The 26,388-nt window shown below is 42.2% G+C and overlaps 1 protein-coding gene across 2 annotated transcripts; it reads right to left on the minus strand.

Annotated features, from left to right (window-relative positions):
• Nucleotides 1–3,976: 3,976 nt before the first annotated feature.
• Nucleotides 3,977–9,062, minus strand: LOC308128127 (uncharacterized protein). 2 transcript variants are annotated; one of them, XM_080493773.1, is made up of 10 exons: nt 8,914–9,062; nt 8,711–8,753; nt 8,312–8,479; nt 7,528–7,752; nt 7,211–7,310; nt 6,877–7,112; nt 6,285–6,539; nt 5,536–5,793; nt 5,076–5,155; nt 3,977–4,951 (listed from the first exon to the last, which is right to left on the minus strand). In XM_080493773.1, the coding sequence occupies exons 1-10, from the start codon at nt 8,914–8,916 to the stop codon at nt 4,895–4,897; spliced, it is 1,425 nt and encodes a 474-aa protein (XP_080349899.1). In that variant the 5' UTR covers nt 8,917–9,062; the 3' UTR covers nt 3,977–4,894. The 2 variants fall into 2 exon arrangements, 1 of the variants encoding a protein (XP_080349899.1); XR_013936539.1 differs by having other exon boundaries at nt 4,328–4,951; nt 5,339–5,793.
• Nucleotides 9,063–26,388: the final 17,326 nt, after the last annotated feature.

Here is a 26,388-nt window from a genome sequence, read left to right on the forward strand (position 1 = left end):
TGAACTGCAACTGATTGTCATCAATAAGGCAGGAGATCAGGACTCCTGACAGCCTTGACAGAGCTCATGGAATGACCACATCCTGACCAAAGTAAATGAAAACATTAGTCATGGCCGACCTTGAAGAAATGAAGCTGAAAGTACAACTGCTATTGGAGGATTTGTACCTTTATTGTACATAATGGGTTTCTCACAGTAAAAAGAAACTACAAATGACTGTGTTGCATTTGGTGCTATATAAATAAAGATGAATTGAATTGATGTCATGAGGCACTGCTGGGATTTGAACCCAGAAACTCATGTTCACTAGACAGGCACTTTGACCATCTAAGCCACAGCGCCTCCTTTGGTGCATTTTTAGTTCTGCATTACCTGGTGTCAGGTGTACTGCAGGAAAATATTTACATTTGATAGCAGTCTGATGAAAACATAAAAAAAAAAATAAAAATACACGTTTGATTCTGATCTGAAAGAAATCAGACATCACAGTATTAATGAATAACCGTTAGCCGCGACCTTTATCTGACCAGGTGTGTGCAGGTCGTGTGGCTGAGCGGTCCAAGGTGCTGGATTAAGACCCCAGTCTCTCAAGAGGTGTGGGTTCAAATCCCAACACTGCCACTTTCAAAGCTTTGGGAGGATTTACTTCCTCAAATCACCAGGTAATGAGAGTGTGTCATCAGTTCTGCTCCTGGTACATTGGAGACTTACTCTTAGATCAGGGGAGTCCAAACTCAGATCCTGGAGGGCCTCAGCCCTGCCCTGCATGTTTTCTATGTCTCCCTTCTTTAACACTCCTGAATGGTTCATCACCACATTCAGCACAAAGCTCCATAAGGAGCCACTCATTGCAATCAGCCATGTTGAAGCAGGGAGACGTGGAAAACATGCAGGGCTGAGGCCCTCCAGGAACTGAGTTTGAGACCCCTGATCTAGAGCATGATCTTTAACCCCATGAGCTCCCTGGGAGCTTCACCCTGTCACCAACTCTTTCATACTTATCCTGTTTGAAATACATCCTTTCTTCCACTCAGTATGTGCCGGTACGTTATGATACAGTACGGGTTTCCATGTGTTTTCACTGACTAAAGTTGTGGATGGTTATTTGGTTGTAGTCGAGCTGCCTTGCCCTCTCATCCCCTCATCCTTGACGGAGTTGTCACGTCAGAGGGCGGAACCTTTATCCCTCCAGTGCGCGCACTCCGGAGGAGGAGAAAACAAAGCACACGAGTGATCGGAAGCAGAGAGTGACACAGGTGGCTCAATCAACGCGGGCAGCGCGAGACAAAACGGCCAAAAGGATCTCGAGCGTGGTAAATCCATCGTGCAGGCGATCTCCCCAAAGGCACGTCAAAAGACGTCAGAAGAAGAGCCGGTGAGCGCCGCCATGACTGTTTACATTGCGAGAGTAGGTGACTCTGTGGTGCGTTCATGCGCGCTGGGAATCAGAAGGCACGAACATGTGAACGGAACTCTTTTGATTTACAACGATCGATCGTTGATTGTGAGAAAACAGTGAAGAAAATATTGCTATAATTCTGAAATTAGAGTTTCTGAACTGTTTATTTGTATTTTGAATCGTGGATTGAATCGTGGATTGATTATTTGATTTACTGAAAGTAAATGTTTGATTTGCTAAAACTTACTAGAATAAAAAGTGTTAAGAATTAAGGGGAAAAGTATGAATACTTAGTAGGCATGTGGAAATTATTATTTTGTGATTTCAGTTTCTTATTTTGTGATGGTAACACCATAAGACTGCTAAAAAATGTACACTTAGTTAAAATACAATTTAAATTCTTAAAGAAAAACACAGAATGGAAAATGTGCTTGTTGTTAAGAAAGGTGTGAATACTCTGTGAATCTGAAAACAAACCATGTGTACATGTGCTGATCCTGCATTCCCTTTGTTCCTTTGAGGTTTTTCCACCTGCTGCAAATTACTGCAAAAGAAAATAAAAGCAGCCAATACGCAAAGAGTGGAGTCCGGTGGTTCAGTTGGGGGGATGTCCTATCAAGTGGGGACAATCTGCAAAAATATAGACGTTCTTGACAACTACAGTTAATCGATATTACCTTCAGACAGAAGCAACACAGACCTGGATCAGCTTCTGTTGCTGCTCCTCAGAGTCCCCCAGCTTATTTTATTTTACGAAAGCCGACATTTACCAGGTTTCCCTGTTTCAAATTGAGCGAATGTATGATTTAATGACGTTTAAGACTAGCGCCCCCACACTTCAATGGTGATGACAGGAACTGCATGCAGGCCGGCAACTTTATTAAAGTGAAAGAGTGAAGATTCACCCTCATGCACAAATAAAAATAAATGAAAATAGCCTAATTTAACACATGGTCATGACAAAACTGAAAACAAACAACAAACAAAAAGGAATGCACTGATGCTTTGATCCAAGTCTGGGAGGGGATCCCTCAGGAGAACATCCCTCAGGAGAATGTCCCTGAGGAGAACATCCCTCAGGAGAACGTCCCTCAGGAGAACATCCCCCAGGAGAACATCCCTCAGGAGAACATCCCTCAGGAGAACATCCCCCAGGAGAACATCCCTCAGGAGAACATCCCTCAGGAGAACATCCCTCAGGAGAACGTCCCTCAGGAGAACGTCCCTCAGGAGGACATCCCTCAGGAGAACGTCCCTCAGGAGAACGTCCCTCAGGAGAACGTCCCTCAGGAGAACATCCCCCAGGAGAACGTCCCTCAGGAGAACGTCCCTCAGGAGGACAACCCTCAGGAGAACATCCCTCAGGAGAACATCCCTCAGGAGAACATCCGTCGGATGTGTTATTTTAGTCTTCCCTTTATTTTTCTGAGCGGTGAAAATGAGAAGATCCTTCTTCCTTCTGCCTCATACAACACGTTTGGCACAAGACTGCTTGTACATGCTTCATGCTGCATCTTTTGACTCTAGTTTTTCTATTTGTACATAAACATTTCTTCACCTATTCTTGCACCACTTTCTATTTATGTATTGTAGACAGTCATTGACTTATTTTGCACCGTTTTCTTTTACATGCTATTTTGCTGCTGGCATTCTCTGTGAACAGCAGAAGAAGAATTTCCTCGTACAGGGGAAACAGGTTTGGTGATTTGCATATGACAATAAACTGGAATTTAATTTAAACTCTGAATAAGGATCTAGAAGAGGGGAGTTGTTCATTGCTGTATAGCTTCATCTTTTTTTCTTTTTCTGTCCTCCCTTGCTTTTGACTTATATGGTTGTATATGGGTATAAATGATCAATACTGTAATTGAAGAACAAAGTTTGCAAGCTCTTTCATTCTACAGCATTCCTAAAGTGACTTTACCTGGTGTTAAGAGATTCTATTCTTAAAATAACTGCTCTGCTTAAAAACTGTGTGAAAGATACTAACTTGCTCTGAGGAAATTTGCTAAGCGCATGACTAACAATCTGCTGAGGTCAGCTCTAATGATAAACAACTTTAGTTTATGGTTGCAGGATGCTGCCTGTAAAATGTGCTTATCTCAGTGTTTGTAGGAGACAAAGCCTGTGAAACAGGAACTTGAGTCGGGGGATCGAAACCTAGACTACAATCGGAGGAAACCCGTCACAACTGGTCCCTTTTGATGACCTCCCTCAAGTACCCCTTGACCCCAGCCTGGCTTTGTGACATCCTGCAAACCTCAGCTAACCCTGCGGTGACCCCGTGACTCACCATCTGGACCGTCCTGCCCCTGTGGGCAGAAGAATGCATAAATACACATTTTGCATAGGCAGACACGTCTTTCTTCCGGTGAACTGCGAGCAGTTCACGTCGCTCGGTTTAGAGTAGGAACCAGGACCCAGAATTCTGTAAATTGAGAATATTGCTTGCTTACCGCACTTCAATATAGTTTGATAATCAATTTTTAAGAAACCTGACTCATGTGTCTTTCTTTAGTTAGACTGGCAACAAAAGGACTTGTGGTGCGAATTGAATGCACCCAAAACTGGTAACTTCTGTTGAAAATACTGTCATTTCTTTATTGATGAAGCAATCAGGCCTTGGCATGCAATGATGGAACGCTGCATTTCTTCGATGGTGGAAAACAAATGAATGACTGACAGATAAAAAGCTAAAAAGAAAAAAAGAATACCTACAAAAAAGTTTGTTTTGGGGGATTAGCATTGGCAGTATTCCTCCACACTGACTCTGTGCACCGTTTGCAAGTTATCCCTGTGTATGTGTGGGTTTTCTCACATAGCCAGAGCAGTATAGTGAGAAAAGGTGTCGGCCAGAGTGAAAGACTGTCCAAGTTATTCTTTAGAAAATAAAGATCTTCAATGTGATTTACTACAGTGACACAAGTTTGGTTGGAAAACAACTATTTATTTATTTTGAATCAAGAACTGAAATGAAAGATGAAAGGATGAGACCAGTCACAGTCATGAAATTATGATCCCTGGTCAACTCTTCCCCTCACGTGCAGTACATACAAAACCCCAGCAGATGTCACTATAATCACGCTCAAGCGCTTGTCAATCGCTTTCAAGGAAGCTTTCTCAAATTTCACCACCACCGAGCAAAGGTGCAACAATCCACAGAACAAAATCAAAATGGCAAAGTTAAATCACAAATCCAAGAATCCACGAGACAAACAGACAACATCCCTGCATAATGTCGCCTTTTTTAACTTGTGTGAACAATATAGTCAGGACGAGAGGACAGCCCTGAGCAATAATATGGAAATGATTTAACGATGACAGAAAAGTGGAAATAGCTTCATCAAAACTCATCCCTGCCACTGTTGCAGTTACATTAATTACACAAAGTGATGCAATGCATTTATTATATATCATATAATTCCGCTGGAAAGCGAATCTGAATGTAAAAGGTTGAAATCCTTCCATGTGCGTCTCCAGTTGGATCCAGTAGTTTCAAGTAATAGACTTATTCCTCACAGACTGGGGTGGCAGGCCGTACTTCTCGATGAGCTGAACAACAACACACACGCAGAAAATATGTCCATATTAGGAATTAAATTTTGTTTTTTTTTCAAAAGAATAATGAAAGATAAATGATAGTTAATACTAAAATGTTAACTGATATTAGTCCCACCTGGTCCAAAAGAGCCTCCTTTTCATCTTGTGATAGTTCACCACTTGAACTGTATCTGACTTTGAACCTATAGACATAATCTGTTGAGAGAAAAACAGAGAAGCTCACAAAACAAAACCCAATGTGTTCACATTGTGCCTAGATAAAACACATCAGGTTGCACTCTGTAGGTGTATGGTTTGAGGTATTCCTGTTATCAGGAGCTGATGAAAAGATTCTGGAAAAGAAAAATCTCAATTACAAAGAAAAAAGAGCATACTTACAGGGTCCCTCTGTTGTAAGAAGTGTCAAGCAGTCAGGTTTACATGGAATGAAGTCAACGGAAAGACGGCATTCATTATACTTAATATATCTAACTCAGGGATGAGGGAAGAAAAACAACAAAAAAACAGTTTTTCCACTAAAGTATTTTGTTTTTCTATCGTTCATCTGTTTGATGACACGAGTCAAGACGTCTTACCAGTGACTGCATTAATGCTGACTCCGCCGCTTCTGACGCTCCCAAACACAGAGAAGACAGTGAATGTGTACTCAGTTGCAGCAGAGAGAGATGAGGCTGTGTGAGTTACTGGTCCGTCTCCATCTGGTGCTCTGATGTTTGTCTCGGTACCATTAAACTGGAGGATGAAGCTGATGTTGTTGTTCACTTTGTTCCACTGCAGAGTGACACTGGTCTGATTTTTTCTTGATATTTCAAGACTGATTATTCTTGGAGGAGCTGAGACAAACAACAATGCCATAAAATAAATATCTAATTTCTTATCAGTTCAATAATAACTGTTGTGTCTGATATGAAGGAAATCTGAGGTTTGGAGAACATAATTGAGATGATTTTTCTACTTTGATACGGTTCGACTAAATAAGAAAAGTATTTTCCAAAACAGATCACCTGAAAAACTGATATTCTCTTATTTATTAGCAGTAGTTTACAGGGTTACCATAAGCTACAGTTTCTAATCTTGCATTTCCTCCTGTTCAAACTTTTCTAACTTTCGTCACCGTGAAGATGTGCAAACACACAAGACGGACATGAAAATCATAGATTTACATTGAAGGGCAATTTCAGGGAGTCCAGTCATCCTTCTATGTCACATTGCACAAGAGATTACAAGAAATATAACCTCTGAGTTAAAGGTTTTAAATCATTCTTGCTGCATTTTACTTTTGTCTTCTCATACTTAGAACAGCTTCCTGAAAACAGCATCTTACCAGTGACTGCATTAATGCTGACTCCGCTGCTTCTGACGCTCCCAAACACAGAGAAGACAGTGAATGTGTACTCAGTTGCAGCAGAGAGAGATGAGACTGTGTGAGTTACTGGTCCGTCTCCATCTGGTGCTCTGATGTTTGTCTCGGTACCATTAAACTGGAGGATGAAGCTGATGTTGTTCACTTTGTTCCACTGCAGAGTGACACTGGTCTCACTGTGTCCTGTTGACCTGAAGTCTTCTACATGAGCTGGAGCTGAGAACCACAGAACAACTTACTTACTATCAGTGGCAGAAGTGAAACAGAATGACCAAACATGTTTGGATCTCGTGTTTATAGAAGCACCAATTTAATACAACATACATATAAACTATTGTTGCATAGCAGGTTGATGTAAATCGTTCAAACATTTGCATTGTAATCCAGTGACGTGCCGAGAGAAGAGTCACTGATTCTTTCAAATATTTGTAAATGGAGTTTATGAAAACACTGTTTTTGCCATAAGAACTTGCAAGGATGGAATAAGTCTTATTGTGGGATACCAACGCCACAAGCATGCAGTATTTAGTAGTAAAAATAACATATATATTACTTGCTGTGTAACAGACAAAAGGCCGTTGGGTGGAGCAGCGTTCATCTGACCACAGTCCTGACTCCAATGATGTAGCGACGCACGTCTCGCCTGTAGTGTTGGGCTGGTTGTTCTCCCAGTTTCCATATAGAGAGTCACTCCCATCAGACCAAACTTTTTGCCGATACAGACCAATCCACACACTGTTGTCACCTGCAACTCTCTTGACCATTTCATTTTCAGCCTCGTTTCGTATGCTGTGGAGGGAAGAGTAGCAGATCTGCATCGTACTGTATGGAAAACAAATTCACAGATTCATGGATGGAATGAACAAATTAGTGAGTTCATACGGTACCTGGCCAGATCGACATAGTTCTCTCTGCAGAACCTCTGAGCTTCTGTCCAAGTGCTTAATGTTTCAGTCTTAACAAAGGTTGCTTTTCCATTCCATGTACCTGGAAATATAGACACTTTTTTTCTTTAAGAAACAAAGAATGAGTTCTTCTACTATTTGCTGTGAATCAAAATAAAAGAAAAAGCTGAATATTTGACAGTAGTTTCTAAGGCAGTGACTTATTCAACACATTTACACACAGCCTGAAGTATTGACATTTCTGGAAGCTCTTGTTGAAAAGTAATGCTTTTAAAATGTTACTCTTCAAAAAAACTCACCACTGAAGCACACAGACTGACGTTCGTAACTGCAATACCAGTCAGCCCATTTGCCATTGTATAAACTCCAAAGTACTCCACAGTATTCTCTTCCATCCACATTGTTCGGCTCACCACTGTTCCAATTTCTATACGTGGCCTCTCCCTCGCCATAGAAGCTGCTGTCATTTAAGGACCACATCCAGCTGTTTTGCAAGTCATCATGAAGACCAATCCAGGCTTTTCCTGCTCAAATAAAAGATGTTGATTCGGTCAAAAACAAGAGAATTGAAACTTTCCATTGTGGATTATTCTGTGTGTGTTGGAGCCATTTGAGACTATCAATGTTCTTTGTCAAATTGGTGCAAACTGAAGTGATGATAAGAAATACTATTTAAAGTTTTCCTATTTTTGTGTTTTTTTAGTTATTTTGATCATTAGAAATGTGTGGATCTCTCCTCCTCCTCCTCGTCAGGCCTTCCTCCTTAGAATCAGGAGGAGGTGAAGCTGTGAGTGTGGAAGGAGGAGGGAGTGACCGTTTGTCTACCGCAGGCACACAAGCCTGTACAAACTAGAATTTATGTTAAGTATTTGTATTATTTAAGAAAGTAAACCACAGAGAATATTTTTTGTTTGTTTAAATAAATAGTGCATCTTTATTGTGAAACCTGGAAAATCTCTGCAAGTGTTTTTTACTTTCTGCGAGTCGAAAATCTCCTCAATGTGCAACTCTAAATTTAGATTTTTGGGACGAAAGACGCCACAACAGTGTGTGTCAAATACGGTGCAAGTATTCAGGACTCACCAGTATCGCTCGAAGCTGTGTTTCCAACTGCATCAACGTCAGCTGCACTTTGAATAGTGGCCAGATCAGTGAAGTCATCCCTGCACACACGCTGAGCGTTTGTCCAGGTCAGAGGAGTATTTACAAAGTTGTAGTGAGTTTGGCCAGAACCTACATTGGTGATCACTCCTAAAGCAAACCAGAATATACAATGTATTAATCAAAAGTATGCTCCGTTTGATTTGCTCTTCATCTGTCACTATTTTCCTGTTTGGATGTTTTTCTTTCCATCCCCTTTGCTTCCTGTTTTCTCCTGAAACACACCCATCCTCCGCAGGGGCCTTGTCATCCTAACAAGGTGCAGCAGCACTTTAGAAACATGAGCTACAGATGTAATTGCCTTTTTAAAATTGCACCAACCTGTGAGAACAAAAAGCACCAGTCCCCTCTCCATGAGGTAAACCTTTGAAAAGATGCAAAAATAAAGTATTCTTTCATTTTAAAGCTTAATTCCTGATCACATTATTCATGTACATGCCACATCTGACATGGAACATTAGGAAAAGTGTCATAAAATAATTAATATTAATCTAAAAATAACCTTTAAAATATACTGGACTCACCATTGTCTCTGTAACCTCCGGAGCTCTTGGGAACACCGACAGTGACTAAAGGCTGGTTTGGCTCCTATCAGTTTTCAGCAGCTGTGACTGAACAAAGTGTCGCTCTGTTGCTTTATATTCTGGGTTTCTTCTTCTTCCTCGTGTGTCTGTGTGCTGGGCGGAGTCAACAAGACCTGCACTGGAGCTGAGCTGCACACCTGAGAGTATGTAAATAAGTAAGTACGTAAGTAAGTAAATTTTATTTCTATAGGGCTTTTCACAGACACGGAGTCACAAAGTGCTTCACAGTAAAAACAGATGAAAACAGATAAGAGAGAAAAAACATCTTAAAAACACAACAAATGTCGACAGTCGGCAGCGTGGGTCGATCAGACTAGAATGTTTTGGCAAACAAATGTGTTTTTAGGCACTTTTTAAAGATGTCCGCTGAGTCCAGGGAGCGCAGGTCAAGTGGGAGTTCATTCCAAAGTCGGGGTGCGGCAGCTTGGAGTGATGGGTCTCCCCGGGTTTTAAAGCAAGTACGTGGAACTTTTATTAGGTTCTGCCCAGAACGATCTCGAGGTCCGAGTCGAGCTGTAGGGCTTTATGAGGTCAGCAATGTAAGGAGGAGCTGGACCATGTAGGGCTGGAAAAGTTAGTACCAAGATTTTATATTGAACACGAGACTCAACAGGGAGCCAGTGAAGAGATCTTAACACGGGGGGGGGGGCCCTCCTGTTGGTGCTGGTCAGAAGTCTGGCGGCTGAGTTCTGGACTAACTGGAACTGAGCCAGCTCTTTTTTGTTGAGTCATGTAAAGAGGCATCATAGGCCTCGTTTCCACTGCACGGTACCGCACGGTACGGTAAACAGCGTACCCACACCCAACTCTGTTGCTCCGTCCCACCGCAGAGAGTCGGGGTTGTGAACGGCTGCATGATGACGCAGGTATGTGACATCATCACGTGACAGTAAACACTGCGGGACCAGCCACAACAAACATTTGTGGCGTTGCAGCTGAGACGTCTGAGTAAAGGCCCCTGCATACTCCTATTAGAACCCAGAAGAACTGAAGAAACGCTGGTCGATGTGCCAACGTTTGTTGTTGTTGTTGTTCGGCAAGATGCTGGAGCGGAGAACTTTCTTCTTGTTCTTATAGAGCAGGGGCGGCCAAACAGTCAGAGACAAAGAGCCACAAGAATTACAGTACGTTGGTAGTACAAAGAACTACATTATACACATGTAGGATCACAATCAAACTCCCTCTCTCCCACAACTTGAAAAACTGATATTCTCTTATTTATTAGCAGTAGTTTACAGGGTTACCCTAAGCTACACTTTCTAGTCTTGCATTTCCTCCTGTTCAAACTTTTCTAACTTTCATCACCGTGAAGATGTGCAAACACACAAGACAGACATGAAAATCATAGATTTACATTTAAGGGCAATTTCAGGGAGTCCAGTTATCCTTCTATGTCACATTGCACAAGAGATTACAAGAAATATAACCTCTGAGTTAAAGGTTTTAAATCATTCTTGCTGCATTTTACTTTTGTCTTCTCATACTTAGAACAGCTTCCTGAAAACAGCATCTTACCAGTGACTGCATTAATGCTGACTCTGCTGCTTCTGACGCTCCCAAACACAGAGAAGACAGTGAATGTGTCCTCAGTTGCAGCAGAGAGACACGAGACTGTGTGAGTTACTGGTCCGTCTCCATCTGGTGCTCTGATGTTTGTCTCGGTACCATTAAACTGGAGGATGAAGCTGATGTTGTTGTTCACTTTGTTCCACTGCAGAGTGACGCTGGTCTCACTTTGTCCTGAAGTCTTCTACATGAGCTGGAGCTGAGAACCACAGAACAACTTACTTACTATCAAAGGCAGAAATGACACTGAAGGACCAAATGTGATGGACAAAATCATGCAGCTATCTATTACCTTATGACAATATTTTTTAATGGGATGTTGACGTGTAACATCAGTAAAAGATATCCACTGGTGTAATCCAGTATTGTACGGTGAGTTTTATATCAGATGAGCCACTCACTCCTTCATAGCCAAATTTACAAAAATATGAGCCCAGTAGGAGAAATTCAATTTGCCATTCAGTTCCCGGCTATCACACTAACCACTGAATGGATTTCATTTCTCAGATCACAGTTCTGCACACATGCACGCATAATAAAGGTACGTATTTCACCAAAGTACATAGTTCAATGTGTTTCAGCTCGGACTTTACTTTTTGTTCCCCAACCAGTTTGTTTTTGTGTTTTATTCTGGGGACCCGCTTTGCTCCATGCTGGTGTACTGAGCCAGGCACCAGAAGACTGTTAGATACAACAAAACACTTCACTTGGATCTGCTTAATTACACATCACACACAGTCTCACCAGTTTGGATTTGCTCTTCATCTGTCACTATTTTCCTGTTTGAATGTTTTTCTTTCAATCCCCTTTGCTTCCTGTTTTCTCCTGAAACACACCAATCCTCCTCAGGGGCCTTGTCATCCTAACAAGGTGCAGCAACACTTTAGAAACACATCAAGAAGAAACAACAAATAAACAAATAAAAGGAAAAATCATATTTATTTCTCATGTGGATCGAATGTTCTATTGTCTTTTTTCTTTCTATATTATATAATTTTTTTCTTACTAAGAAACATTTTCAAATTGATTTTTATTTTGAAGGAGCTCAGTGGTATGTGAGTACTGCAGTGGGTACTCCATATAAATTCATGTTCTGTGTTCCTCGATGCTCGTGTTGCAAACATCATAGGTTTTGTTCTAACGTGAGAAATTCTGTTAGTTAAATCACATCACAAAGCAGGAATACAGGTACTAAGTTGATATATTCTTTTAAATTTAGCCCAGGGTCAATAACTTGAGAAGATGACTATAGACTTCTACACTGAGTATTATGAACTTTGTACTATGTGATTACAAAACACCTTCACCAACAGCAGGTTCCTCATTATTTCTGCTTATTTGCATCTTTTGATGCAAAATGTCATGTCGTGCCATCAGTCAAACAAATGTCTCTCATGTCCTCACACTGTTAGTATCACAGGTCAGATCATTTCCTCACCTCTCGTTTGAATAACGAGGGAATATTTCCTGTTTGCCGTGTAGGTATATTCTACAAGCTTTTCATTGTGTAACATCTCCACCATTGATGAGGCTTTTGTGTTCTATGTTTCTGTAGCTCTCACTTCTACAAGATGCTCATAGACAAAGTTTATCACATTAACTAACAATATTTCTGTCAGATTGACTGGATTCTTCAACCCTTGAGGAGAACAAACACACACAGAAACGTATTCAGTCGGTCCTATGCTGTACGGTAGAAGGTGAAACAATAGTTCAACTGCAGTTAGTGAGCCGTAAATTCATTGTAGTCCAGCGAGGCTAAAACACATTATTGCCTCTGATTATACAAATCAAATATATAAGTTGTTGGTGACAAGTATTCCTAAAAGACTGGGACACTGCCCTTTCTGAAATATCAATTTGAGCTTTAACCTAAAACTAAACCTTTAGGTACGATCAAACACATGGCAATCCTTCGCTCAGGTATTTCACTTAAACACAGGCTCATCATGAGGTGGAGATGGAATTGCATTTTTGCAATCGTTCATTTTAAAGCTTAATTCCTGATCACGTTATTCATCTAAATGGAACATTAGGAAAAGTGTCAGTCAGAATAATGAGCTTTAGAATATACTGGACTCACCACTGTCTCTGTAACCTCCGGAGCTCTTGGGAACACCGACAGTGGCTAAAGGCTGGTTTGGCTCATATCAGTTTTCAGCAGCTGTGACTGAACAACATGGTAACAAATAGTTGAACAAACCACAACGCAAACAAAAAAGCTGGCAAAGACCATGGAGCAGGACTGAGGAACCGATAGTAAAAAGTCACAATGTGACCTGTTTTTTTTTTTCTTTCTTTTGCAGTGTTTTGACTGAATGGTACGGAAACATGAGCTGGGGAATGGGGAGGCTTTCCTGTGGGTTTATCCTGATGATTCCATAAGCACAAGTGGCCTTCAGATGACACGGGGCTTCTCACTGTCTTACCTTTGAGTTGGTTCTCTGGCAATGTAACTAACAAAATGGAATCATCTGATCCTTTCTAGTTGCAATTAATCCCGTCAGGTAATACATTTTATGTTTTCATTTGATTCATTTCATTTTGAATTGCTTAACAAATTAAGATTTTAATTTGAAATTCATAAATTAAAACTTTGACTTGTTGCTGCAACATTGTTTAACTATTGTGTCCAAATAAATACAGTTTTCATTTGAATTTGCTTGTTTCCGGATGGCTTCATGAGTATTCAACACAGAAGTACACGCTACTTTGAGCTGTGTGTGTGTGTGCCTATATTATATTCAGACTGTTGTGTCCACGGTTTTCTTGTTATTTCCCCTCACAGTACCAAAAACATACATTTTAGGCCAATTGGTGACTGTGAATATGTGTGGGTATATATGTGTGATTGACTGTCTGTGTCCGGACTGGGAACCTGTTCAAGTTCTACAGTAGTGCCCTCACCCAAAGTCAGCTGTGATCGGCCCTGTAGCCAATGAAGACCATGGATGTAAAGTCTAATAATAAAGAATTGATGCTCATATTCAGATGTACCTCGTGTGTTTCTGACACGAATGTCTGACAACTGGAAGTAAAGATACTTCTGAATCACACTAATCCGTTAATTGTTGCTTTCATCTTAAACGGCTGAATGTTGAAACCAATGTAACGTCAAGTAAACCGAGAAGAAATAAACATCCTGAGATTGGGAATCAATGCAAAGGGTCAGTGGGAAGAAACAAAATGGAAGAAAAAATGTAACATTATTTTAACTCTGCCGGTATTATTGGTTTTTATTGTGTTGTGTTTGGTGTCAGTTACTATCATTTCTACATTTAATACAGCACCTGCAATGCAAACCCAGATCACCGTAACTGAATTCAAGTCAAAAAGAATGTTAAAAAGAACATTTTAGTGACAAAAGATGGATTAAAAAACTCATTTGAAATTAAAGTGACATCGGTTTTCTTCTATGAAGATATGAGGTTGACCTATTGAGACCAAGAAGTCAGACAAGGTGTAGTTAAATGTAACTCCAGCAAGGGGCGCTCTGAAATAGGTAACACACACACACACACACACACACACACACACACACACACACACACACACACACACACACACACACACACACACACACACACACACACACACACACACACACACACACACACACACACACTTTTCCATTACACTTGTGCAGACTTGACTCAGATGCTGCGTTCAATGCGATGGGAAATGTGAATCATGTGAAAAGACAATGGAAAGGTAAAAGCCACTTGCAAGATTTTCACCATAAAACAAATAAAAACAAACATTACAATACCTGTTTAGTTTTTTTTTTTTTATTAAATGTACCAAAACATTGTCAGTACTGAATTGGTTTTATACGATACATTGTGAATTGCCTCTGGAATAAAAACAGTAATTGCATACTGAATTGCATGTGAACAAAAGCAAAGGAAACAGACGACTTCATATTTACTCAGGTTTTTATCTTTGCATTTTTTTAATGTATATTTAGTAGTGCTGTCAATCGATTAAAAAAATTGCATTGTTTTTCTACTTAAGACTGAAACTTGTAATGGATATTTATTCAAGAAAAACCATGAAATTAATGTTGACTCAACAAACAATATTAGAATATATTTAAATTAAAAGACTATCTTTATAACGTCCTTTTAGCCAGACTTATGTTAGATGTTTATTAATTTATGTTTTACCGGGTTTTGTTAGAGTCCACCACTTTGAGAATTGGAATATTTCTTTTATTTTCTTTTTTTTTTTCTTTTTTTTCGCCCTTGTCCTGTTCGGCAGCTTGGGCCAACAATATGATGTGATCTAGAACCTTCGGAGTCAGAACAGATTTTGGTCTTGCAACAGGGAGAGACCTGGAGTCTCCTCCTGTTGCCTTCTCCGTCAGAAGTTGTCATGGCTACTGTACACAACCGGGGGGGGAACGCTCAAAGAGAGAGAGAAGAGAAAAGAGAGAAAAGAAAGTTGAGGGGGGAGGGGGGAGGGGGATGGGGGAAGGGGATAACATACAATATCCTTGTTGTGCTACATATATTATTTGCAGTTATCACACTGATCCAAATATTTTCCAACTGTTTTTGGATTAAACCAGCCTGAGCTGCTCTCTCTAGACAGTAAGATGATTTCTTAGATTAACCAGCCTGAGCAGCTCTATCTAGACAGTAAGAGGATTTCTTAGATTAACCAGCCTGAGCTGCTCTATCTAGACAGTAAGATGATTTCTTAGATTAACCAGCCTGAGCAGCTCTATCTAGACAGTAAGATAATTTCTTAGATTAACCAGCCTGAGCAGCTCTATCTAGACAGTAAGATAATTTCTTAGATTAACCAGCCTGAGCAGCTCTATCTAGACAGTAAAATGATTTCTTAGATTAACCAGCCTGAGCAGCTCTATCTAGACAGTAAGATGATTTCTTAGATTAACCAGCCTGAGCAGCTCTGTCTAGACAGTAAGATGATTTTCTAGATTAACCAGCCTGAGCAGCTCTATCTAGACAGTAAGATAATTTCTTAGATTAACCAGCCTGAGCAGCTCTATCTAGACAGTAAGATAATTTGTTAGATTAACCAGCCTGAGCAGCTCTATCTAGACAGTAAAATGATTTCTTAGATTAACCAGCCTGAGCAGCTCTATCTAGACAGTAAGATCATTTCTTAGATTAACCAGCCTGAGCAGCTCTGTCTAGACAGTAAGATGATTTTCTAGATTAACCAGCCTGAGCAGCTCTATCTAGACAGTAAGATAATTTCTTAGATTAACCAGCCTGAGCAGCTCTATCTAGACAGTAAGATAATTTCTTAGATTAACCAGCCTGAGCAGCTCTATCTAGACAGTAAAATGATTTCTTAGATTAACCAGCCTGAGCAGCTCTATCTAGACAGTAAGATGATTTCTTAGATTAACCAGCCTGAGCAGCTCTGTCTAGACAGTAAGATGATTTTCTAGATTAACCAGCCTGAGCAGCTCTATCTAGACAGTAACGTGAAGCAGGAACATGAATTAACAAAGAGGCAACAACAAAAGAGGAACATGATTTTTAAAGTTTGAGCAAATGATGACAGAGAACAAGCAACTTCAGAAGCACCTTTAGTGAGGAGTGGAAGTGTGTGTGTGTGTGTGTGTGTGTGTGTGTGTGTGTGTGTGTGTGTGTGTGTGTGTGTGTGTGTGTGTGTGTGTGTGTGTGTGTGTGTGTGTGTGTGTGGTTTGTCCACTGGGTGTGGCCTGAACTGCTGTGGGGGGACCCGTGGTGACACCCCGGGGTCCGAGGCCATCGGGCCCGGACACCGCCACCCCAGCAGACGGAAGCCCCCCAGGTCCGGGGAAACCCCAGCGAACCACCCCAGAGAGCCCCGCCCCCGCCAAAAAAGCACCCGACGGAGAATGCAGAGAGGAATCCCCCCCAGGCAAGAGGGGCCCACAAGAGAAGGATAAAGGGCACAGGGCCCCAGGCCCTGACCCAAGCCGCCAAGCCGAGAAAAGGCCGGAGCAGGGCCCCCGGGCCGAGCGGGCCGAGAGCCCCCCCAACCCCGGCGGCGAGTCCCACCGCACCCCCGGGAACAGGCCCACCCACCGCCCCCCCAACCCGGCAAGGCAGAGACGGCTCCAGCCGCCGCGCCCCGGACCAGCCCCGCCCCCAGACCCAGGAAAGTGTAGGCTGGCGCAGGCCCCGGTCGGAGGACAGTCAACTCTACACCCCCAGGAGCCTCATATCCCACCCGCCCCATGATCCCTCCCCCGGTGTGGTTGATTGAAAAACCCAACCCATGACCCACCCCCCACAGACACCCACCCCTGATGCACACACACACACACACACACACACACACAGACACACACACACACACACACACGGAACGGGGGGGGGAGTGATGACTCTCGCACCCTCAGGCCGCCGGCCAGGCCCCCTCCCGGCCACCGCGGTATCCCAACCCCCACCAATCCAACAGCAAGTGGAGAAGGAGCACCGTACCCCAGCCCGGACCCCCCACCTAGGCACTGCCCCACTGTTCCCTATTGTGGAGTAATATAAGGTGAGGTAAGGCAGGGAGGGTTCTGAGGGAGGGGGTCCCCCCGTCGCTGGGACCTTGGCCCAGCTAGACCCCCCGCGCTGCCCCACCCCACCCCCAAGCGGCCGGCCTAGGACCCGGGGAGCCACACCCCCCCCAACAAGGCGCTGCAAGGGGACCCGGGCAGGGAGCCCCCACCCCACCCAACGGCCAGACAGCAGAGTCTGAGACCCGCAGGGCCCAGTGCGAGCCCAGCCGGAGGCCAGTGGCCAGGGCACCCCCCCTCATTTGCCCACACCCACACAGCCCCCCCCCCCACACACACACACACACACACACACACACACACACACAGGGTCAATAACCTGAGAAGATGACTATAGACTTCTACACTGAGTATTATGAACTTTGTACTATGTGATTACAAAACACCTTCACCAACAGCAGGTTCCTCATTATTTCTGCTTATTTGCATCTTTTGATGCAAACTGTCATGTCGTGCCATCAGTCAAACAAATGTCTCTCATGACCTCACACTGTTAGTATCACAGATCAGATCATTTCCTCACCTCTCGTTTGAAGAACTAGGGAATATTTCCTGTTTGCCGTGTAGGTATATTCTACAAGCTTTTCATTGTGTAACATCTCCACCATTGGTGATGCTTTTGTGTTCTATGTTTCTGTAGCTCTCACTTCTACAAGCTGCTCATAGACAAAGTTTATCACATTAACTAACAAGATTTCTGTCAGATTGACTGGATTCTTCAACCCTTGAGGAGAACAAACACACACAGAAACGGATTCAGTCGGTCCTATGCTGTACGCTAGAAGGTGAAACTATAGTTCAACTGCAGTTAGTGAGCCGTAAATTCATTGTAGTCCGGCGAGGCTAAAACACATTATTGCCTCTGATTATACAAATCAAATATATAAGTTGTTGGTGACAAGTATTCATATATGTGTGTGCCATGTGCACCAGACAGGAGGAAGCCTAACTTTGAGTTTGCGTATCTTTGTAAATAAAGTGACTCAGTTCTCACCTTAGGTTTCCATATACATTATTTTTTACCTGGAAACAGTCCAGTTCCCATCTTGAAGTTTTACTTTTCAGCTGGAATTCCCGTCCTCACTTCTCTTGAAGCCTTGTAGTTTCTGTTTATACCGGGTGGGCGAGTCTCTGTTGGCCCACTTCCATCCTTTACACGGCCCTGTGATTCCGCTCACCAGAGGGCGCTCTTCGTGCTTCTTTTCAACTCATATGCTCACAAACACATCAACATCGCCAAATGCTGCATGCCCTGGAAGGAACTGACTGGGAGAGCATTTCTGACCTGAATGTTATCAGTAAGTAACCTAAAGTCTCCCATATGGTCTAGTGGTTAGGATTCCTGGTTCTCACCCAGGCGGCCCGGGTTTGATTCCGGTATGGGAACGAGTGTTTTTGCAAATTTCTCCACATGCGAGATCAATAAAGGGATATCTTATCTTAAAGAGCTGCACTCCCGGTCAGGGAATTGAACCCCTACCTCCCACGTGACAGGCAGGGATACTCGCCACTATACTAACGAGAAGATGTTGCTATGTGTTGTTGTCATGTGTCTGTTACCACACTTCCACACATTGTGACATCACAGTGATGTCACAATGTGGAGTCTTTGTGACATCAGGTCCAGATGTTCCCCAGCTGTCATGAAGCCACTCTTCTGTAAATCCAGCATTAATTCAACAGGTGAGGAACACCTGTACGATGCCATCTGCTCTCTGAGTTTCACTTCAACAAGTTCCAGGAATGTGAACTCAGGGCTTCTTCTTGAACTGAAGCTTTAGAGAAACTGTCATGGCAGCTTTGTCCACTAGGATGGAAACTTGTGGAAACAAATCATGTGACTTTGCTTTCCCCTCGTCTCCCTCGTGACAGGCGGGGATACTCTCCACTATACTAACGAGGAGGTTGTTTCTCAAATATTATGAGAACCTTCATCCATAAAAACTCTGGACTTCACTTGGTACCAATAGATTGAAGACTGAGGAGAGTAGGAGAGCTGAGAGTGCTGCAGCTCCCCCTGTAGGATGGTATATGAACTGCATATCTTCCACTTCAAAGGTCTAGAAATCAGTGTGTGACAATCAAAGGTAAAATAGGAGGGGTTTTTTTTTCAAGTTAAAGTGACCATCAAAGTGAGAATAGGAGTTTTTTTCAAATTAAAGTGACTATAAAAGGGAAAATAGGATTTTTTTTTAAATTAAAGTGACTAGCAAAGTGAGGATATGAGTTTTTTTTCAAATTAAAGTGACTATCAAAGGAAAATATGAGGGTTTTTTTTCAAATTAAAGTGACTATCAAAGTGAGAGTAGGAGCTTTTTTCAAATTAAAGTGACTAACAAAGGGAAAATAGGAGTTTTCTTTTCAAATTAAAGTGACTATCAAAAGGAGAATAGGAGTTTCTTTCAAATTAAAGTGACTATCAAAGGGAAAATAGGAGTTCTTTTCAAATTAAAGTCACTATCAAAGTGAGAATATGAGTTTTTTTCAAATTAAAGTGACTATCAAAGGAAAATATGAGTTTTTTTTCAAATTAAAGTGACCTTCAAAGTGAGAATATGAGTTTTTGTCAAATTAAACTGACTATCAAAGTGAAAGTAGGAGCTTTTTTCAAATTAAAGTGACTATCAAAGGGAAAATAGGAGGTTTTTTTTCAAATTAAAGTGACTATCAAAGTGAGAATAGGAGTTTCTTTCAAACTAAAGTGACTATCAAAGGGAAAATAGGAGGGTTTTTTTTCAACTTAAAGTGACTATCAAAGTGAGAAGATTAGTTTTTTTTTCAAATTAAAGTGACTATCAAAGGTAAAATTTGATTTTTGTTCAAATTAAAGTGACTATCAAAAAGAAAATAGAAGATTTTTCAAATTAAAGTGACGATCAAAGGAAAATACGAGGGTTTTTTTTTCAAATTAAAGTGACTATCAAAATGAGAATAGGAGTTTCTTTCAAATTAAAATGACTATCAAAGTGAGATTAAGAAAGTACCAGAAAACAATAAAGACCATGAATCATGGAGCCTCCCCCTTCTCAGCTCCAGACTAATCCACTCCAAGTCCAAGTCCGAGTGTAAAACTCAGTCTCAGTCTCAGTCCTGTTCATGCAGAGGTTTTATTTCCCTTTGCCACTGAAGGCAACACACTCACTAGCCACCAGTCCACAGATGAAAACACAAAATCATATTTGTACACAGAAAGTCCAGTTAAGATGGAGACGGGTTGTGAATGACACAGATGCTACTGGTACAGTATGAGAGTCTGACTGCTTTCAAAAGGTCCAGTGATCATACAAGCGTATCAGTCACTCTCATACTTTCTCATGGTTCTATTGACAATGAGAAGCAACAACACAACACCACTGCTTGGACATGTTTGCTGGATCACATCATGGATGATGGATGATGGATGGATGGATGGATGGATGGATGGATGATGGATGTAATATACAGACATGACTTATGTTCACTCTGGAGGTGAGGGGGGAACTCCTGTTCTCACTTTCATTGTCACTTTAATTTGAAAAAAACATATATTCTATTTTCACCAAGATGTTAGTGAGTTAGTTTTACCAGTAAATGGCTGCTCCAGCCTCACTTCTCCTATAACCAGGCCCAAACACACACACACACACACACACACACACACACACACACACACACACACACACACACACACACACACACACACACACACACACACACACACACACACACACACACACACACACACAACAGCCGGGCCTCCTGGGGGTCGTTTGGAGGGTCATAATTTATTTACACATGTTATAGATAATATCAAAGTAAGTGGTGTATTAGTCAATGATATCAGTGATTTCATCTCTGTTTGTTTTTTTACTAATTCCAATAAAAACCACAGAAAGATTAAAAGAGACAACAGATGGATATCATTACAAATGAGTCAGAAGAGAGGAATCCCTGGATAAACTAGTTATTGAGGTACAATCGGATGACTGGGAACTCATTTATAAAGGAAAAGACGCCCTGTCACTATGAGTGTACAATCAAACAATACAAGAGAAAGTGAAATATGGATCTGGACTCTGGGAGCAGTGGGCGGAGCTGAGGTTGCACCGTGAGAGAGAGAGAGAGAGAGAGAGAGTGGACCAAGATAGAGACTGAGACTGAGTTTTACACTCGGACTTGGACTTGGAGTGGATTAGACTGGAGGCCCAGGCACATGACCACCTCAGCTTCCACTCAGAGCCCAGACCAGCTGTTCAGATTTGGACACTTGGAGCTGAGAAGGGGGAGGCTCCATGATTCCTGTTCATGCAGAGGTTTTATTTCCCTTTGCCACTGAAGGCAACACACTCACTAGCCACCAGTCCACAGATGAAAACACAAAATCATATGTGTACACAGAAAGTCCAGTTAACACTAGCAATACCATGATTTTTCAGACTTCCTCTAAGTCCCAGCTCTAAGTCAAATGACTCTATTTACAAATGAAAGGACATTACCTGAGGATCAGCAGGGGAGTGAAAATGAGAATCTGACTTGCATAGAGATGAGGTCCCAACATTTGCGTGTGTGATAACCTATAATGTGTCCCAGGAAGAACTACAGTCTGAGGTCTAAAGACTTGTTTTTACACACAGTTCCGACCATCCATTATAAACTGGGCAAAAAAGCCTTTATGTATTCTGCTCCATGTTTATGGAATGCTGTACAGAAAAAAATTAAAAACTCACAGTTTGTCATGCTGGGCGAGTTTAGGGCCGTTTTACAGCACATGTAAACACAAACCTAACCTTGTTCTTGTTTTAGCTAACTTATATTTAAGTATTTGGTGGCTTTTATAGTTTTGTCTTTCTCTGCGACTGTACTTTTTATTGTTTCCATCTATTTGACTTTTGTGCTATTTATTTGTTTTAAGAATATTTTTGTATTTAGAATTAATATAAGACACAGCAAACCTTTTTATGTACTAAAAGAGGTGAGTAATCTCAATGTGGTTCTCCTGATTTCAATAAAGGCTAATCAAATGGTAACAAAAAAAATGCAGTTTTCTGTTGTTTGTGGCTCAATTGACTGTTTGCAGCACAAAAAGAGATTGTTGATTAGCCTATTGCAGGGGTGGCCAACCAGCGGCTCGCGAGCCTCATGCGGCTCTTAAGGGGCTCACATGACAGGCGTCAAAAATGCTCGGCGCTGGCGCTGCCATTCATTCCCTATATGGCAACCTGACCAGGAAGCCGGTTTGAGTGACGTCAAACGCGCATGTGCGTGAGATGAAAATAGATCTTTCGAGTAATTTTGTGTGCTCTCAAAATGGCACCGCAAAACGAAAATATGTAGATGAACACCGGACATTTTTAACAGAGTGGGAGAGTTCATATTGTTTTATTGAACGTAATGACAAGCCATTCTGCCTCATATGTCAGGCGTCGCTAGTGCATTTTAAAGCTTCTAATCTTCAACGGCACTTCAGCTCACTCCACGCAAGCTACGACCAGGAATTTCCAAAAGGGACTGAACTTCGCAAAAACAAGTTGGTAACGTTGAAAAGTCAGGCAGAAAAGCAGACACGGTTTTTCCAAAGATTTACGAAGCACTCCGAGACCGTAACGCTTGCGTCTTATCAACTGGCTTTGAACATTGCACAGGCTAAAAAGCCATACAATGAAGGGGAGTTCATGAAAAAATGCCTCAGCGACGCTGTTGAAATATTGTCTCCTGAAAATGACAAATTAAAACGAATGATATCAGACGTCCAACTGTCCCGCCACACTGTTGAACGCAGAATATTGGACATTAACGCGGCTATTGAAACACAGTTGCAGTCTGACCTTCAAGAATGTGAGTATTTTAGTGTTGCATTGGATGAGAGTTGTGACATACAAGACAAGCCTCAGTCGGCAGTATTTGCACGGTCGGTGTCAAACGATTGTGTGATCAAAGAAGAACTCCTTGATATTGTGCCATTAAAAGACAGAACCCGTGGCATAGATGTGAAAGAAACAATGATGGCTGCATTCGCGAAAGCACATCTGCCCATCCAAAACTAACTGCAATAGCCAGGGATGGAGCGCCAGCCATGATCGGATCTGTGAAGGGGCTTGTGGGGCTGTGCAGAGCTGAACAAACATTTCCCGCATTTTGGAATTTCCACTGCATCATCCACAGGGAGCAACTCGGGTCTAAATCATTGAATTTAGACAACGTCATGAAGCCAGTGATGGAAATAACAACTACATCCGCACGCATGCGCTTAACCACAGTTCAGGAACTCATCGCTGAGCTGGACCAGGGTCACCAGGTGACCTGCCGCTGCACTGCACTGTGAGGTGGCTGTCAGAAGGCAAAGTACTCGCTCGCTTTTTTGAGCTTTTGGATGCCGTGAAACTGTTCATGGAAGAGAAGGACAAGGACTATCCCGAACTCTCGGACCTCGAGTGGATTATGGATCTGGCCTTTTTGGTCGACGTGCTGTGTCACTTGGACAGACTGAACCTGACCCTGCAGGGGAAGTTAAAAATGCTCCCTGACCTGCTGCAAAGTGTGTTTGCGTTTGTCAACAAACTGAAGCTGTTCAAGGCTCATATTCAAAAGGGAGATTTAAGGCATTTTCCCACTCTGTTAAAAGCCAGCGGGCAAGTCACCAGCGCCGCCCTGAATAAGCAAAGAGCCAGATATGCAACACTGGTTGAAAACCTGCACGAAAGCTTTGTGACCCGGTTCCGTGAGCTACAACTGAAAAGGCCACAGATTACGTGCCTCGTCGACACATTTAATGTGGAGACGGACTGTTTGAAAGCCCCGCTAGTCACAGATGAGGCTGCGGCTGAGCTGGAAATGATTGATCTTTGTGAGGAGGACCAACTGAAAGCTGCTTTAAGGGAAGAGACCATTGAGTTCTGGAAAAGTGTGCCAATGGAAAAATAGCCCAATGTCAAACAGGCTGCGCTGAAGATACTGTCAATGTTTGGGTCGACATACGTCTGCGAGTCTGTTTTCTACCCTGAAACATGTGAAATCAAAGCATCCATCTGTTCTGACTGACACCCATGGGAAAGAATTGCTTCGAGTGGCAACAACGGAATATAAGCCAGATTTGAAGAGGATTGTTCAAGACAAGGAGTGCCAGAAGTCCCACTAAGCAACATACAAAGTAAGAGAAAAAACGCTGTTGTAAATTCCATTTTTGTTTGTGGACTTGGTTGAACTGAGAGTTTGTGTGTGTGTGAGACAGTGCACACAATGTTCATTGTTGAAAATGACTGGCCTGTGGTCTTGTAGGAGTCAATATCTGTCATTATCATGTTTGTGTGTGACATTTACAATAAATCTGGCTTAGCAGAGATCTGTGTGTGTGTGTGTGTGTGTGTGTGGAAGGGGTGGGGTGGTGATCATGTGTGCCCATGTGTATGATGTGGCTCTTTGCAGTATCACAGTTAAAAATGTGGCTCTTAGTCTCTGACTGGTTGGCCACCCCTGGTCTAGGAGGAGGATTCTCACTTAGGGCGAGAGAGGTCCTGGGTTCAATTCCTGGATCAGCCTTTTGGTCATCAACCATGATCCTTTGTGTTAAATTTCCAAAGAGGCTTTGACTTTGTGTGTGAGAATCCTCCTCCCAGACCAACCAGCAACATCTTCAAGAAGCAAAAGGACTCAACCAACAGTATCGGGGCTTTATTCACTTTGAGGAGCTTTCAAACAGCAACGCCGACACATTTCATGATGAACTCAAACAGTGGTGCTACAAGGGGGTTAGTACTATATGTGGCACATAGTAACTCTGTGCTACAAGGAGCCAAGTCGGTAGATTCTGTATTTAACAGGTTGTTCCACGTGTGTAAATGATATGATCAATAACAGAGGCCCTGTTATATACGTGTAAATATGTCTATATATGTTGTATCCAACTTTATATTGGTTCAGTTATGTGCTATTAAATAAGTATGTTTCTTCCATAACATATTGGTTTTTTGGTTCGTTCAATAACAACTGGCCCTACAGTTTATCACATCTCACAATGTAGTATTTAATAGTCCACAATCTATTACAATTTACCATTTGAAGTCCATTTACATCAAAATAGAATCCACTCTCTCTGTTCTGCCTTCTGTCTCTGTTTCCATTATTAATCCTACTAATTGATCAGCTGTGTCATTACAGGCTGTCACTGTCACAGTGTCTAATGTTGGATTTACTTTGTTTTAAGTAATATCTGGCTGTTGATCTATGGTTTTATTTCTTATTTTGATGGTGAGAGTTCATTTTTATTTTTGAAGTTAAAGCCGTTCATTCAGTCTCTTTTTGGCAGCAACCAAATTCAGCTCAGATCCAGATCAGATCCATAATGTGATTTATTAACAAGTGAAATAGGAAACGGTCTGTAAGGTGCAGTACAGCATGGCTCCGCCCCCCTCCACAATGTGACAGGGTCTCAGTTATTTGGTGTATAACTAGTCCTGCACTGCTGGAGCACAGACACAAGAAGCTCATCAGGAACAGGTTGCTAGGACTTTTATTAATGATTCAGATAACCGCTTCCCAAAAGAAACTGCTAAACAATGTCCCATACAAAGCAGATGGGAGAGGTTCCTTATGGAAGAGATGAAAGGAGATTAAAGGAGATTAAAGGAGATTAAAGGAGATTAAAGGAGATTAAAGGAGATTAAAGGGGATCAGTATCTATTGCCATGGAGACGCTGAGAACAAAGGAGAGGCAGGCCCACTCCATCATCCTACCTTAGTGCAAGATGGCGCCAGGGTGTAACGGCTGCCGTCTGCATGTTCTGACACTTCTTCTGAATCTGTTGTTTATCACTGCATTGTTTGGATATTTGTGCCAAAATGTCACCGCGTTACTGGTTTATGACCGTCAGGCACTTATGGACCTAAAACCACCGCATGAGGTGTGTCTAAACCTCAACTTTAATGGATCGCCAGCAAACAAAGCTCATCTTCTGAGGGACCTCTTTATGTCCCGTCAGCTGGATTTGGTGGGCCTCTCGGAGACCTGGCAGCAGGTGTGTGTGTGTGTGTGTGTGTGTGTGTGTGTGTGTGTGTGTGTGTGTGTGTGTGTGTGTGTGTGTGTGTGTGTGTGTGTGGCACCGATCCTCTATGTTGTTATAGAAGCGTCCTTCTCTTGACCTGGAGGAGAGGTTAGCAGCACGTCACCCCGTGTGTTTTCATGTGTGCGTCAGTCAATGCTAACGTGTTAACTAGGTGTGGTCAGGCTGGTTGGGGGGTGTTGCAGTCGAGTTGGGAACGGGATCGTGGGGTTCCGGATCCTTCCTGCAGTGCGATGTGTGAACCCACGTTGTCCTTTCAGGACCTTCATGGTGGTGTGAGTG

Source organism: Lipophrys pholis (genome assembly GCF_963383615.2).
Source record: "Lipophrys pholis genome assembly, contig: SCAFFOLD_25, whole genome shotgun sequence".
Classification (NCBI taxonomy): Eukaryota; Metazoa; Chordata; class Actinopteri; order Blenniiformes; family Blenniidae; genus Lipophrys; species Lipophrys pholis.

What these genes read in the sequence shown, in the direction of transcription:
- LOC308128127 (XM_080493773.1), bottom strand. An exon ending in GGTGCTTTTTGTTCTCACAG is followed by an intron (nt 8,480 to 8,710) that starts GTTGGTGCAATT and finishes GGTTTGCTTTAG; the next exon opens with GAGTGATCACCAATGTAGGT. An exon ending in CAGCATTAATGCAGTCACTG is followed by an intron (nt 5,156 to 5,535) that starts GTAAGACGTCTT and finishes TTCTCTCAACAG; the next exon opens with ATTATGTCTATAGGTTCAAA.